This window comes from Cricetulus griseus, chromosome 5 (genome assembly GCF_003668045.3).
Source record: "Cricetulus griseus strain 17A/GY chromosome 5, alternate assembly CriGri-PICRH-1.0, whole genome shotgun sequence".
Lineage (NCBI taxonomy): Eukaryota > Metazoa > Chordata > Mammalia > Rodentia > Cricetidae > Cricetulus > Cricetulus griseus.
The window spans coordinates 176232265-176248624 of record NC_048598.1 but is presented as its reverse complement, the minus strand read 5'-3'; the positions used below and the strand labels follow the sequence as shown (position 1 = coordinate 176248624).

The 16360-nt window shown below is 41.9% G+C and overlaps 2 gene segments (V, D, J or C); both read left to right on the top strand.

Annotated features, from left to right (window-relative positions):
* Nucleotides 1-5139: 5139 nt before the first annotated feature.
* On the top strand, nt 5140-5586 carry LOC113838516 (the record flags this gene model as incomplete). The annotated part of the segment is given in 2 exon segments: nt 5140-5185; nt 5267-5586. Coding segments are annotated over 2 exon segments (366 nt in total), but the record flags the coding sequence as incomplete, so codon positions are not given.
* A 9676-nt stretch (nt 5587-15262) lies between these two features.
* On the top strand, nt 15263-15753 carry LOC113838512. The segment is given in 2 exon segments: nt 15263-15308; nt 15410-15753. Coding segments are annotated over 2 exon segments (390 nt in total).
* The last annotated feature ends 607 nt before the right edge of the window (nt 15754-16360 follow it).

Below are 16360 nucleotides of genomic sequence, written 5' to 3'. Positions count from 1 at the left end.
AAAACCTCCCTTTCCACAAACAGCAGGGGGAACACAATTTACACAATGTCCAGGTTCAGAAATAATTGATTTTTTCCTGTTTTATCTGACTGCCCTCTAAAACAGATGATTTTTCTATGGGAAACTTTAATAATTATAGACTCTAGGAATTGATCATGCCTCTAAAAATGATGACTTCTGCTTTAGTGAACATTCTTAAATGAAATATATCACTTACCTGAACAGTATGCAGGAAGACTCTATGAGGAAAGAGTGATTCTCTGTGGTCACCAGGATCACCCTATGGGGAAGCTCAGAGACCTCAGGTGGATTTTCCCTCATACTGACGTCAGGGCAGATCCTCACCTGGAACAGTGTTAGTAATTCAGAGGGAACCAAGTGGAAGGGGAGTCAGGCTCTGTCACAGTAAGCACCTTGTGTTATCCAAACCCTTCTCCTCCTCTGCAGGGCTGTATCTATAAGGCTAAGAAGTGATAACATTGAATTTTTATTTAAATTATTTTCATTACTGCATTCACCACGATGCCTTCTGCTTCCGTTTTAAATTACATAACTCTAGTTCTGACCTCTGTGCACTAACTCAGAGCTCAGCTCCTCCTCTGGAGCTAAGGGATGGCTGCTGTGTGGACTGGGCAGTGCCCTTCCTGTGAGCTTCTACAGTGGATTCTCAGATCCTGATATGGTTGCCTTTGGTTATGAATCCATTCTCACTATGTTGAGAAGTTTCCTGGTCAATCTGTCTCCAGGACTCAGAGAGTGAGCAGTTTTAAGTTGAAAACAAACACCCAAAATGAACCTCTGTTGGTAATAACGGGAGCCAATGCTTCTACCAGTATTGGATAAATAATTTGAAGAAAATAATTGTGATCATGTGGAAATTGTGGTTGTTTCTTGCAATTAGAAACATATGGTTAAATACATGGAAGAAAACAGACACTCACAAACTCAAAATGAATAGCAAGGTAAAATAAAGAAAATGTTATTTCCTATAATCATCTGTCACAAAGTCAGAATAAATTACAAGGTAAAATAAAGAAAATGCTGTTTCCAATGATCATCTGTCTTATTGGGATGAAGCTCACAATCTGAGCACCCAGGATGTGTAGACAAGGAAGATTAACAGGTCAAGGGTAGTCTCAGGACACAGCTGGATCCATGGCATTCGTAACCATTTGAGACCCTGCCTCAAGTAGGAAGAAAAGGAAACCACGAGGCTCCATTAAATCGTCTTACTCTCGCACTTACTTCCAGGGTCCTGGTTAAATTCAATGGGTCACAACACAAAACACCTGGGTCTCCTTGCTGTTCCCCTTCAGGAAGAGCCTGCATGACTTGAGAGAAAAGAGGACAAAGGTCTGTAGAAAGCTTTCAGCTGTCACTGAGAAGTCCCTCAGTGTGTAAGTGATGTATTTAAGGACCAGTTCCCCTGCAGCTGAGCTCTGATACCACTGAACACAGCCCTGCCTTACACTGCAACAGACACAGTGAGCAGGTTCCTTTTCGCTCAGAAACAACCTCAATCTGACGATGCTCAGGACCAGCAGGGGCACGGTAGATCCAACTTTCACCAGGAAAGAAAATATAGTAGGTGAGAGAAACATCTAGAGAGTGAGAGAGTCCTCGGGGACCCTAAGAGTTCCTGTCCTGACCTCAAGTAACTGCCAAGACCATGTAATTCTCCTGATGTAGCTACTGTGACAAGCCAAATTTAGTAGAGTGGAAATTCTTTGTTCAGTAATATTGCACATATATTTTAGTCCTAACATTGGAACCTTATAGGAAGGTCAACATCCATTGGACATACATGTAAGAAGGCCACACATTTTCACACACGAGATGTCAGACATCCAGTCATCGTCATCACAGCCATCAGAGCAGCATCTGTAATTCTCTCTGTAACTTCTGTCCCCTGAGGGAGGGGTTTTCTCAGCTGGAATATTTGACTGTGACCTGGGATCTCAGGCCTGGATGCTCCAGTCACAGTGCTGAGTCCATGTAGCTCTGCTGTGGGAGACCTGGTCCCAAGGTGTGATACACTGCCCTGTGCAGCCCTCAGCTCAGGTAATGAGAGAGGGAGAAACTGGGGATAATCACACAATCTGTCCCTCACTGCATTTAGGATTTCATCTCTCATATTTGTCTGCATAATTTTTCTGAAAGGAAAGGTTTTTAGTCCAATTAGTAATACCAAGTTATATATATATATATATATATATATAATATATATATATATATATGATTTTTGTCACTTGGGAAAAGAGTTGAGAAAAAAGTCCATTAAATCCAGACTGTTCCTGTTCACAGTCAGTGTCCCTAAAGTGGAGAAGATGAGACATCCTCATACCTTCACCTCTCCACTGTCCCTCACACGTGAGTTCTGACAGTATTTCATGTGATATCCTGATGCACAGGCTGCCTCCATCTTATCCCAGCTCTCTGGAACTCAGCTGGGAACAGCTTTATCCCTGACCTTTCTAGTGTTTAAAGGACGAGAGTCCTCAATTCTGGTGTGATGTCCCAGGTTTAAGTATCACAACTTTTCTATGTTCATATTTACTCCCAGAACATTCATTGCCAGTTAAGAACAAACTCCAATGTTGGTTTTATAGAATTTCAGCTTCCTATGTAGATTCCTGAGGTTAATGTTGATTCCTGTTAAGGGATTGAATTTCTTTCCTTTCTTTCCAGACTCAACAATTAATGGCTGGATGCCATCACAGCTCATGAGACTAGATCCTGGCTCTGGTAGCAGACTTTATACGTCCCCTAAAGGAATGTCTGGATGTTGCTCTACTTTGTGCACTCTGTGTGGAATCCCATTACTCACATCATCAACATGGAACATGTTCTACTTAGGAAAATCACAAAATAGCATCACTGTTAACAATCCAGGTGCTTGACCGTGTTGGCCGTGTCTGAAGGATTAAGTGATGGTTGCATCTAATGTAAAAATTTCCCACTCTCTAGTGCTTTTCACCTCACTTATCACTCTGATCAATAGGAAGAGCCATCACTACCACAGCACCGATTGCAAATGCACTAAATAAACTCTCAACTTGAGCTTATCTGAGGACTCTAATTTTGAAAGCTATAAAGCAGTTCAGTGAAGGGATGAATTATTCTGCTCAAAGTTATAGTAATTTTTTTCTAATTTTGGGCTCTCATTGCCAGGGTGATTAGTATCTACATTTATATAAAGCCTTGTTGGATTAAATTTATATATTTAATTTTTGGACTGCATAATGCACACTTGACTGCACTTCTTTAGGCTAAGACCTAGAAATTCTTTGTGCACATCTGATAGACTCAGGGAACAACACGTCATGTGTTGTCTGACTGACCTGCCTTTACAAGAGATTTGACCTTTTTTGTTTTCCTTTTTGAGACAGGTTTTCTCTGTATAACTTTGGAGCCTGTTCTGGCACTTGCTGTGTAGACCAGGCTGGTCTCAAACTCAAAGAGATCCTCCTGCCTCTGCCTCCCAAGTTCTGGGATTAAAAGAATGCTCCAGCACTGTCCAGCATTTTTTTTAAATTAGCCTTTCTTATAACTTTCAAAATCCTTTCCTTTCCTTTCCTGTGTTTTTATCATTTAACTAAAACACATCATGGGGAGTTTCTTTCCTGTTTCCAGTTTTTCTTTAGTCCACTCTAGATGCCTAGATGTGCATGTCTTTACCATGCCACCCTGACATCACCTTGACCACACCCTGACAGGCATAGTCTGCACACCTGGAGCCAGCCCTTAGGAGGCATGGTTACAGTGTCTCCCTACTCGTTTCTTTATCCCTTTTTGGATTTCTTGCCCAGTTAAATCATTCCAGTCCATTGGCTGAAACAGCTTTATTCATTGACCAATAAGAGAAACATATATTCACAGAATACATAAAGGCATTACTCATCAGGTCTAGCATGAATCAGATGTTTATTTTTCCTAGGAACAGTGATTTAACATCTGTAATTCTTTGGAGTGACTCTGTAGTACAGGTGGGTAGTGCTGGATCTGGATCCATCTGCCACCAAGAAAGACCATGGCGTTGTGAGGAATATTAGTGACAATAGAGGCCCAATTGAAAATCAATCTCAGGGACATGTGTGCAGGATCTCCAGGAAAACAAGAGCAATTTTTCTCTGCAGCTGAGCTCAGTGTGTACTAAGGTTGCATGGATGTGTTAATGCTCAAGCTACACAGTGAAACTTGAGTCTAAGCCAAGACATACCAACATGCAGGTGCGCTCAGGACCAACAGAGGTCACAATGGAGCCAAGAATCATCAGGACAAAAATGAGTTGAAGAGAGGAGGTGACACCATAGTCTCTGAGGAATCCTTTTAAAGTCCGTGTCCTGAAGAACATCTATTGCAGTTGATATGTGAAGTCTTGAATTTTCAGACACCGTAAATTTTTTTTGCTAAATATGGCAAAATTTGTTATTTTCTTGTTTGATGTATTAAGATTTATTGATTTTTGATAGTTGAATATATTTCATATAATAGTTTGAGATAGTGGATTTCCTGCTTGCTCTATTCCTCTCTGATCTTTCTCACCTCCTTACCATTCAAGTACACAATGATTCTTTATCTCTATAGAAGCAAGCAAACAGACAAAAAGAAAAGGAAATCCACACACACTGGCACACACACACACACACACACACACACACACACACACACACACACAATAAATTCACAACTGCAACCTCCTGGAAAAGCAAATATTAATCGTGTGTATATGAAAGAAGATGGCGAATTATCCTAATTTCAGAATTTTTGAAATTTCCAGACACAATTATTATGACCACCTGAGAAACATGTTATTTCAAGAGGACAAATGTCTCAGGTTGGGATTCTCTTTGTAAATTGACAGATTAGGCCTTGATGCTTCCACAGGGTCTGCACAGGTCTCAGGAATGGCTACTTCATGAGACATGTTGAGGATGTGGAAATCAGCATCCTGCTGTTTGAGCCAGTTGTCCCCTACCCTGTCTTCTCCAACTAAACTAGCTGCCTATCTTTAAAAAAAAACTGCCTCATGAATATGCAAATGATGTGAGTCCATGGTGGTAAATAAGGGAATTCCATACCATGACCAGCATATGACCAGTGTCCTCTCCACAGTCACTGAGCACACAGGTCCTCACCATGGGATGGAGCTGGATCATCCTCTTCCTGGTGACAGCAGCTACAGGTAAGGGCTCCAAGTTCCAGACTTGAGGAGTGGCCATGCACTCAGGTGACAGTGACATCCACTCTGCCTTTCTCTCCACAGGTGTCCACTCCCAGGTCCAGCTGCAGCAGTCTGGGGCTGAGCTGGGGAGGCCTGGAGCATCAGTGAAGATATCCTGCAAGGCCTCAGGCTACCCCTTCACCAGCTACTATATACACTGGGTGAAGCAAAAGCCTGGACAGGGTCTGGAGTGGATTGGATGGATTTATCCTGGAAATGGTAATACAAAGTATAATCAGAAGTTCCAGGGCAAGGCCACACTGACTGCAGACACATCCTCCAGCACAGCCTACATGGAGCTCAGCAGCCTGACATCTGAGGACTCTGCTGTCTATTACTGTGCAAGAGACACAGTGTTGCAACCACATCCTGAGTGTGTCAGAAACCCTGGAGGAGCAGGAAGCTGAGATGACACAGAGGACCAGCCTGGAGACTAGCTCAGAAACAAGAATCTGAGTGTCTGTCAGTTGACACAGTCTTACCAAATTCTCAAAATCACAACTCTGCATGAAGTGATGCCAATTTAGGATGCCCGATTGTTTACCACACCTTGACAAAATCTTCTCCAGTGACCACCTCTATTGACATGTTTCTTTATTAATAAAACTTAAAAGTGAAAATTGTGATTATGCAATATAGTAAAACTATCTCTGGATTATATGAGACTGGGTCTTTGTTGGTATAGCTCTTAAACAACTAAATTATGAATTGGCTCAGAAATTCCAAATAAATATTCTGGGAAAACAAAAATATTTTCATGTTCTGGCTATTACAAATAATGCTGTGATGAACATGGTTGAACAGATGTCCTTGTTGTAGGAAAGTGCTTCTTTGGGGTATACATCTAAGAGTCAAATTGCTGGATCTTGTGGTAGACTCATTCTCATTTTCCTGAGGAAACACCATACTGATTTCCAAAGTGGCTGTACATGTTGGCACTCCCACCAGCAGTGGAGGAGTGTTCCTCTTTCTCCACATCCTCTCCAGCATAAACTGTCATTGGTGTTTTGTTTTTAGCCATTCTGACAGGAGTAAGATGGTATCTCAGAGTTGTTTTGATTTTCATTTCCCTGATGGCTAAGGATGTTGAACACTTTCTTTAGTGTCTTTCAGCCCTTTTAGATTCCTCTATTGAGAATTGTCTATTTAGTTCTGTACTGTCGGGGGCCAGGAAATATTCTTAAGAAATATCCCAAGGTACAAACCTCAGGTTCAGCTCTGGCCTACAGTTTGTATTGCAGTTTTGAGCTAATCTGCTATTGAATGACCTGGCCTCAGTGGAGAATGTCCCCTAGTTTGCATGTCTACAGGACTAAGCATTTGAATAGGCCTGCACCTGGACAGAGGGCTAGGTGTGGAAGTAACAAGTGAGGACAGAGAGTGAGAAGCAACCAAGCACAGGGGTCGATGGCAGGAGAGAATAATGGCCTCCTGGCTAAGGAAGCATGGTTAGAAACATCCAGGAAGATGCTGAATAAAGAACAGAGTCCACTTTTGCAGCATGGAACTGAGAGCTCTCTAAAGATGACAAGATGCCCGTGTTTGGTCTTTATCGCCTTTGGGTTGCTAGGAGTTTCCATGTCCATGCTCCCCCACTCAGGCCAAACCTCATGGCAACCATTCATCCTTTGCATATCTGCTCAACATAACCCAAGTCAATAAACACAGGAGAGAGAGACATAGTTTGGGCACTGTGTGTGAGCCCATAGACAAACTTACAGTAGTAGATTCTCCAAACCAGCAGGCGGCATTGTTGATCTACACGTCCCTAAGAAGTAAATGGTAGCAGAAGCTGATAAGAAAGTTGTGACTGAGGAAATTCCATCAGCCTGTGCAGATTTCATTGTCAATATCATTATATTCAGAGTCTGTGGTGCAGGTAGAACAGAAGTCATGCAAAGGACTGGTTCTTGCTGCTTCTCTCCTGTAACAGAGGGTGCATCTCTTTCTTGATATTGAAATTAGAGCAAAGTAAACAGGAGTCAGTTGATTCTGTAGCATACAGTTTTGTTTTAATATGTGTAGTTATAATTAAGACATTTATATTGACCTGCAAACCAAACATACACAGTAATATTAGTCACTTTCCTGCAAATGGCACAAAACCAAAAATGTCATACTCCATAAGAACTCCTAGCCATAACATTGTTTCTGTAATAGCTGAATTAATTAATCTTTTAAACAACTACTTCCCAATGCCACTTCCTAATACAGCGGGGGCTATTCCAAGGGTCCTCCTCAAGACTGATACCATTACCACCAATAAATTCCTGAATCCTCAGGTGAATTGGAGAGATGGGAATACATTAAAACCATGGCACTAAAAGCCAGGTTGCAGATTCCTCTCCTTCCTGTGGCAACCACAGACAAGGAACCTATATTCCCTTTGAAGAAAAATAATGCTACAAATGACAAAGATTTTAACTGACACACACCAAACACAAACATGTGGCATATAAGTAAAAGCAGTTTGTGTTTCGTTTAGTGTTTCTCGAGGAACAGCCTTTTATTATTATGTTTATGTAATATTAATTTTTATTATATGCACATAAATATGTATTATATAATGAGGATGAACCTTGAGTCCTTGTGCATGTTAAAATTCCCCCTGTGCTGCCCTGAGTCCAGTTTCATTACAATAATTTAATGTATGCTTCATTATTCATTGATCTTTACATTAGTTCCACTATAATTATCAAAGAGTGATTTTTAATTTTTAAATTTTGATGAAATTATGGTATAATATCTGGAAAGATAAGCATGTATCTGCAAAGATTCATGTATAAAAAGAAAAAATGAATTAAGGATTTTGAATAATTAGTAGATTCCTAGGGGAGGCCTTACGCTCTCCAAGGAGCAGTTGGGAGGTGGGGAGAGTGGGAGGAACCAGAGGAGAGGAGGAAGTGGGAACTGGGATTGGAATACAAAAAATAATTCATAATTAATTAATTAAAGAAAAATAATTATAATATGTTAAGAAATAGATGAATGGAAAAAAGCAAATCAATATACATGAGCCCATGGAACAGCTATGGCATCCACTTGCTTCTTGTCATTAGATGGAATAAACAGAAACTAAAACTTTCCATGTTTTCTCACAATGGTCTGCAATTTTCAGATTTGGTGATGATAGGTTTAGATGGAAATCACAGGGAATTTAAATCATCTGAAAACCTTTCTATTTATTTCCCATCTTGGAGCATAGAATCCAGATCTTCCATGAATAAATGTTATTACCTCATCTAGATGGAGAAACAAGCTGCCTACTGTCCCGAGCTACCAATGTGTTAATGCTCTACTAAGGCACAGATAATTCACATTTTCACACAATGCAACTTGGAAATTTACATCCTTGTCAAGATTAATATAAACCCTATGTCCCATGTAATGATTCTTTTAAAGATGTTTGTACTTCATCTTGTGGAGAAGCCTGAGTGACCATTGTGCACAAGCCAGGTGATGTCCTCTAATATATCTCTTTTATCTCCCTTCCATTGGCAACAAAGTTCCTTATCTAAGTTTTTTGCTTTTCCTGATGTTTTCTTGTTCATGTTGCCTACATGCTCACCGCTGTGGACTCTGATGCAGCTGAAGGTAGGAGAGCCGGAGTGTTTACATTTGAGTTAGATAGTATGTGTTGGTTCAGAATTAATAATCACAGGTTTCAGTAATCTGGAAAAGGAAATTAAAACCTACTTCTCCAGGCCTGAGCTTCCTCTGGATTCTTTTATACTGACCTCAGGTTTATGTCAAGAATTACTGGTGAACAATCAGACTATAGAATTGGGATTACTGACATCAAGACAAACATGACTCACTGAACATTACAGAGTGAAGGTGAAAACCAAGGGATCCATTGTCTGTTCCCTAAAACCAGGATGAGGTCAGCCCACATGGCTGCCAGTGATATATGATAACCACAGTGAACCTGCAGTTTAAACACACTCTGGACACCAGGATTCTGTGGATTAACTTCTCAACATTTCTCTGAAGAAAAGACATGCATGCATGAACAGTATTTAATGAATGTGACTTGCCATGTTTCTGCTTTCATTTGGGCTAATAATTCTTCAACAACATTATGAGTCCCTTTCATACAAACCAAGTAATCACCAGTGCTTATTTACCAAGCCAGGGTTGCTGGATCACGGTCAGTGAGAATTGAATTTTAATCAAGGCACTTAGAACCCTTCTCTAGCAGGTTACTAGATCAGTTAGTTCCTAGAATCAATTTCGCTCACCTGTAAATGCTGCAATAACAGAAATGACCCAGTTCAAATATTCTCTCACTCACCATGAAGACAATTTGTCTCAGAATAAAATCTGTATTGGAAAAGTAGGACCTGTGTGGGTCAACAACAAATGGGGTTCTAGAGCAGAAAGGAGAAGTGTACATGTAATAAAAAAGCTGTCTCCAATAATCACATCTTTCAAATGAAAAATAAGATTTTTCTAAGGGAGCATAATAAGGGAAACAAACATCCTAAGCATAGGTTGTAGGTCCATCAGATGTTGTCTTCAGGAATCCATTCAAATGCATTTGGGAAGTACCCTGTCTCATGATATCAAATGGCTTTATTGCCACTTTACACATTTATTTATTTATGCCTTACATTCCTTTGCCTATATAGTACAGCTTTGAATTTTTAGGGGATTCCTGAGTATACAAATCAGGAGGTCTCTGGGTCTATAACTGTTTTTGTGCCTTTGGCTCTTTTCCCTCATTTATTCCTTTTATTTTGTCCTGTTATAACATGTTAGTTTTTCTTTGATCTCGCTTTATTTTATTTTATTTCATTTATTTTATTTTATTTACTACAAGGCTATTTGTTTTCAAAAGACAACACGGTGTTGAATATGGATGGGGAGGACTTGGGAGTTGAGGAGGGAGGAGGGAGTGTGGGATGCAGCCACTTCTATCAGCAGGTGTTTGCTCTACATTCCAGAGTCTGGGTGGAACAAGAATTCCTTGTGGACCCCATGATAAAACAAGATGACAGCGTTCTAATTTTCTGGGAAAGAGGGAAACCCATCTCATGGTGCAAAAGGAAAGAAAAGTTGAACTTTGTGGGCTTCCTAATAAAAAACCAGGTACATAGGAACCCAATTGTGAAAAGAAGGTTAGTACTGACCTCAGACAGTAAAACACAGGAACAGCAACTATTTTCATAGTAATGTTATTCTTAAAAGCCAGAATTGGAAACAACCTAGATGCCACTCAACCAAAGAATGGATTAAAAATGTGTTACATTTACACAATGGAGTATAATTCAGTGCTAAGAAATGATGGCATCCTAAAATTTGCAGGCAAATGGACAGAACTGGCAAAAACCTGCCTGAACGAGGTAACCCATACCTAGAAACACAAATATAGTATTAGTCACTCATAAGTGGATACCAGGCATGAAGTAAAAGATACCCAGCCTACAATCTACAATCGAGGAAAAGCTAGAACTTAATTCTTGAAACAGATGGAGGCAGATGTAGAGATCCATAACTAACAAATGGGCCAAGCCCCTGGAGTAGAATCAAAGTGAGGGAGGCGAGATTACATGAACAAAGTAGTCAAGACCACGATGGGGAAACCCCACAGAATCAGATGATCCGAGCTAGTGAGAGATAACTCACTCTGTTCTGAGAAATGGGGAACCTGCATAAGACTGAACTAGACTCCCTTAATGTAGGTGATGATGGTGGGAAGGGGGTAATATATGAGGCCATTGGCAATGGGTCCAAGATTCTAACTTTATAGCACAATCTGACTTAGTGGAGCCCACTATTTATGGAGAGATACCTTGTTCATCCAAGACACAGGGGTGCATGGTGGTAGGCAGGAAGTACAGTTTTCCTGACTCAAGAAGATGATGGGATTGACTTTTAGAATTCTAAGGGGAGGCTTTACCATGTTCAAGGAGAACATAGAAGGTGAGGAGGAAGTGGGGGGAACAGGTGGAGAGGAGGGTGGGCAACAGGTATTGAATGTTAAAATATAAATTGATAAAGATGGGTTTTAGTGGTGCCTGGTCTTTAATCCCTGCATTTGGCAGGCAAGGCAGATCAATCTCTGTGAGTTTCAGACCAAGAGTTAGTTCTAAGACAGCTTCCAAAGCCAAAGAGAAACCATGTCTTGAAAAAAATCAATAAATTAAAAAGAAAAATATAGAAAGTTTTAAGAAATAAGTTAGTTGAGAAGAAGCAAAAAAATACAGGAGCAGAAGAATTTGGTGAGGGTTTAGGCTACGGCTTGGAGGTGGGGTCATGAAAAGATGTGTTTCCTGTGATCCCTGTAGTCCCCATGCTCTCTATCCCAAACTAATAGTGTAGGAAGTCAGAGGCAATGATGGCCATATTGTTAAAAGCAAATGGAGTGGTATCCACCCTCCTCGTTTATAAAGACTAGGCTGAGTTCACACATGCAAATGCATCTTACAGATCTAAGTTAAATCCCCTCCTGAGCTGTGGGAGCTCACATCTCTCTCACAGGAGGCTGACCTCTGAGAAAAGGGGGTGTAGGCTAAAAGATGAGACTGTTTGGTCTTCTGTACCTGGTGACAGTCCTTCCTGGTGAGTGTGACCATTTCATACATGTGTCCATGAGGGGATGTGACAACATGTGATTGACAGAATTGACTCTTCCTGTCTGCAGGTGTCCTGTCCCAGATCCAGCTTCAGGAGTCAGGACGTGGCCTGGTGAAGCCCTCACAGTCGCTGTCCCTCACTTGCTCTGTCACTGGTTACTCCATCACCAGTGGATACTCCTAGCACTGGATCTGGCAGTTCCCAGGGAAGAAGCTGGAGTGGATGCGGTACATAGGTTATAGTGGTGGCACCAACTACAACCCATCCCTCAAGAGCCGCATCTCCATCACCAGAGACACAGCCAAGAACCAGTTCTTCCTGCAGCTGAACTCTGTGACCACTGAGGACACAGCCACATATTACTGTGCAGGAGTCACACAGTGAGGGGACTTCAGCATGAGCCCAGACAAAAACGTCCCTGCAGAGGAGCTCTGGGCCAGCAGGGGGAGATGAGCCCTAAGGAAGCCCAGGAACTCAGAGCAAGGAAAGAAAAACACCTGGTTTCCTCTGCCTTTGCTTCCCACTCCCTAAGCACAAAGAAGACATGGGGTCTTTTCTCTCTGATGCTGAAATGCTGTGTTTATATAAAGTCACATTTGTTTGTGTCTCAATTGTGAGTCTCAAGACAGGGTGTACAGTGATATTTCTTGTCACTTTGAATGTGGATGAAGTCTTTAGAGGCTGAGCCATCTCTTTGTGTTTAGGAATATGTGTTGATGAAAAAAACTTTTTGGAACATAGCTGATCTCACATGGAATTAGTTTTCACAGAGAAATCTGATTCCACTTTTGATTGTTCACACACTCTACTCTCCATGACATCCTATCCTGCTCAAATATAGTGTTTGCTGAGATGCCTAGGGAATGACACAGTGTGATAAGGGGTTCCACACCCCTGCAGCTGCATTACCCACCATGCAATGCACAGCTGGGCATTTCCTGGTGTCAAGTGTGTGAGGCTGAGTGTATATAAGAACATTGCTGTCCATGCTTACTGCCTCCCAGAGATGGACTCTTCTGTGTGGGAAAATAAATCAAATGGTGATAGGATTGAAAACACCATATGAAGTAAATACTCAAGTGTTCACACTCATGGTTAATATCTTTAAATGTGACAAAGGAGAATCCATCTCCAACATAGAAGAAAATTGAAAGTCATGTGATCAGAATGACCCGGCCTGTGATTTGTGCTCTCTTCCCACAGTGTCATGGGAATGGAAACCTAACCCAAGTAAACACCATGAAACACAGAGCCCAACTCACGTAATAAAATAAAATCAGCCGGCTGAGTGGTCTCATACCAACCCTTCAGTTAACAAGCCTTACATTGCATTCTGTGATATTTTTTCTAATTTTCTCTGAACATAGGAAAATTTGAACAAACCAAGCATGAGACAGAATTTCTGCAATAAATGTCGTCCAAACCTTCATAGAATCACACACAAGGTGGCAGAGAATGCAGAGTGGTTGGAGTCCCTCAGAACCTGCACTGGACATCTGCTTCTCCATTGATGAGAACTTTCCCCACCACAGAAACCCATAGCCTAAAAGTCATTCATAAACTCAAGGAATCAGATATGGGATTTCCTATGATGAAGTGGATGGGCATCCAAAAATTCCGTCCAAATCCCACAGACTGTCCTCACCTGTAAGGATTTTCTAATAACACCCATACCTCAGACTCAATAGTGCAGAGTGGGAATGGAACTAAGGTTTCCCGTGGTCTATGAACAAAGGTAAGGAGGTCATCTTCCTTTTCACAGAGCAGTGTCTGGACAACATGATCCGCATTATTTCTCATTTCTGGGAGCAGGCAAACAAGGTTGGGATCAGGAAATATTCCTGAAGGTAAATTATATGAGATCTTTTGGCAAAACTGTGGACGGGGAGGGTGGTTTGGGAGAAGGGAGGAGGGTGAGAACGTGAGGGAGCAGGCTGGTTGGGCTGGGTAGGGATGCATGGAAGAGCAATGAAAAGTGGTTTCTTAATAGAGAGAGTCACTATGCGTTTAGGGAGAAACCTGGCGCTGGGGTAATTCCCAAGAATCCGCAAGGAGACCCCTGCTAAGACTCCTGGCAATAGAGGAGAGGATGCCAGAACTGTGACGATGCAGGAGCTTAAGGGGCAGAGACTCCCACAGTGAGAGATATTTGAGAGCCAGACTGAGAGCGGAGAGGTGGGAACTGATCCACAGGAAGCCCGGGTTCTTCCTGTGAAGAAGTTGAAGTAGAATCCAAATGACAGGAAGAGAAGCAAGGAAATAAAAGGTTTCCCTTAGGGCATGGATCCACCTTCTAGCTCTTCAGACCTGAGCTGTGTGAGTCTCTATTTACTCTCTGAATTGACAACCACCCAGGCAGATGAGGGAGGAGCTTTTTAGAAATGTCTGAGCTTCTGATGTTTTTGATAACTGGGATGGCCAAAATTCAGGTGTCTTCTGTCTCATGACTTCGTTTTACCCTTTCCAGATGCTGTGTTATCCAAAATGCCTCACTGACACATCAAATATCCCCAACTCAGGGCCCCAAAATGAGTAGATTTATTTCATTAGTGGTTCTCTTTACAGATCAAGAACCTTCCCTGACACAGCATCACCTCTCACAGTTCGTGTTTTGTTGCGCTTATTCTATAGTGTATTTGGTTTTGACTAAATGCTGGGGTACCTGATAATCTCAAGGTTTCAGTGTCTTTTTTAAATCTCAGAACAATTATTTCACATGTTTCTTAGCAGACATTCCCTCTCTACCAAAAATATGAATGCCATGTGATTAATATGTTTGCAACTCTGTGAGGAATGCATTGTGGCAGGCATGAACAATCTAGGTCAATTCTATGTTGAAGATTATGCAAACCTATATTGAGTTTAAAGTTGTGTTCGAAATACCAGTGTTTTGATAAGACATCCTCCTGTCTTCCTCCAACTAGAAAGCAGAGGTTGACCAGAAGGTCAGAGAATCTTCCTCTTCAGGCCTCTGACTTGAATGGGAAGGGGACTCTGATGTACTGGGAAGATATCTGCCAGGTTGCTATAAGAATTAAGTTCAAGTTCTTGCCTGACACCTTTCTATCTTTAGACACAGTTTCATGTATCCCAAGCATAACCCATGCATAGAATTCCTCTGCTCCCACAAATTCCTTATCCATGCAGTGGTGGAGGTGAACATAGAGCTTCAACTTTGAAAATACGTTCTCTACCAACTGAGCTAAGTCCTCGGGACCTTCAGTGACACTAAGGTATAAATGCCACCTTGTCCCTTATGTCATCTCAGACATCTGCACCATTTATTGTGTCATCTAAAGTCACATTCCTCAGCTCATGATAGAACAGGAAGACATGCAAATTTTGTTCTCCTCTGCCCATGAAAACCAGCCCTGACCCTACAGTTCTGACAGAGGAACCCAGCTCTGTACTCACAGGTCCTTCCATTCTGTTGTCACCACTGAACACTCTACATTCAGCATGGACTCGAGACTGAGCTGGGTTTTCCTTGTTGCTCTTTTACAAGGTAATTTATTTGTAATAAGAGATGCATATAGTGTGAGTGGTTGTGAGTGAGAGAAACAATGGACATTTGTGACAGTTTACTGACAGGATTCTCTTTCACAGGTGTCCAGTGTGAGGTGCAGCTGGTGGAGTCTGGGGGAGGCTTGGTGCAGCCTGGAAGTTCCCTGAAACTCTCCTGTGCAGCCTCTGGATTCACCTTCAGTGGTTACTACATGTACTGGATCTGCCAGGCTCCAGGGAAGGGGCTGGAGTGGGTTGGTAGAATCAAAAACAAAGCCAATAATTATGCAACAGATTATGCGGAGTCCGTGAAAGGCAGATTCACCATCTCGAGAGACGACTCCAAAAGTAGCCTCTACCTGCAAATGAACAGCTTAAGAGTCGATGACACGGCCATTTATTTCTGCACTACACAAACAGTGAGAGGACTTCAGTGTGAACCTTGACAAAAACCTCCCTTCAGGAGCGCTCAGGACCAGCAGGGGTCGCACTGCGCACATGGAAAACCAGCACATTGCAGGAACAGGTGCAGATGTAACTGAGTGTTCCTGGGCTCTCAGTCTCAGCTGGCACTCCATCTGATGATTTCCCATAATGCTCTCTGCACTTGTGGTTTGCAAGCAAGGAAAAAACAGAGTTCTGTTTTTCCTACACACACACACACACACACACACACACACACACACACACACACACACGGTCTAAATGAACGAAATGCTAAAAATCACCCCTGTCTGCAGAAATGGCTGCTGATGTCACAGGGATCAAATGTTAGTGAAGGTCCTGGGTGTTGGAACTCAGCTGATCTCACATGGAATTAGTTTTCACATAAAAATCTGATTCCACTTTTGATTGCTCACACTCTCTACTCTCAGTAACATATGTGTGTTAGAGCTCATCCTAGCCTGCTCACACAAAGCAGTTGCTGAGATACCTAGAGAATGAGACACAGTGTGACAAGGGGGTCCACACACCTGCAGCTGCATTTCCCACCATGCAATGCACAGGTGGGGATTTCCTGGTGTCAAGTGAGGCTGAGTGTATATAAGAACT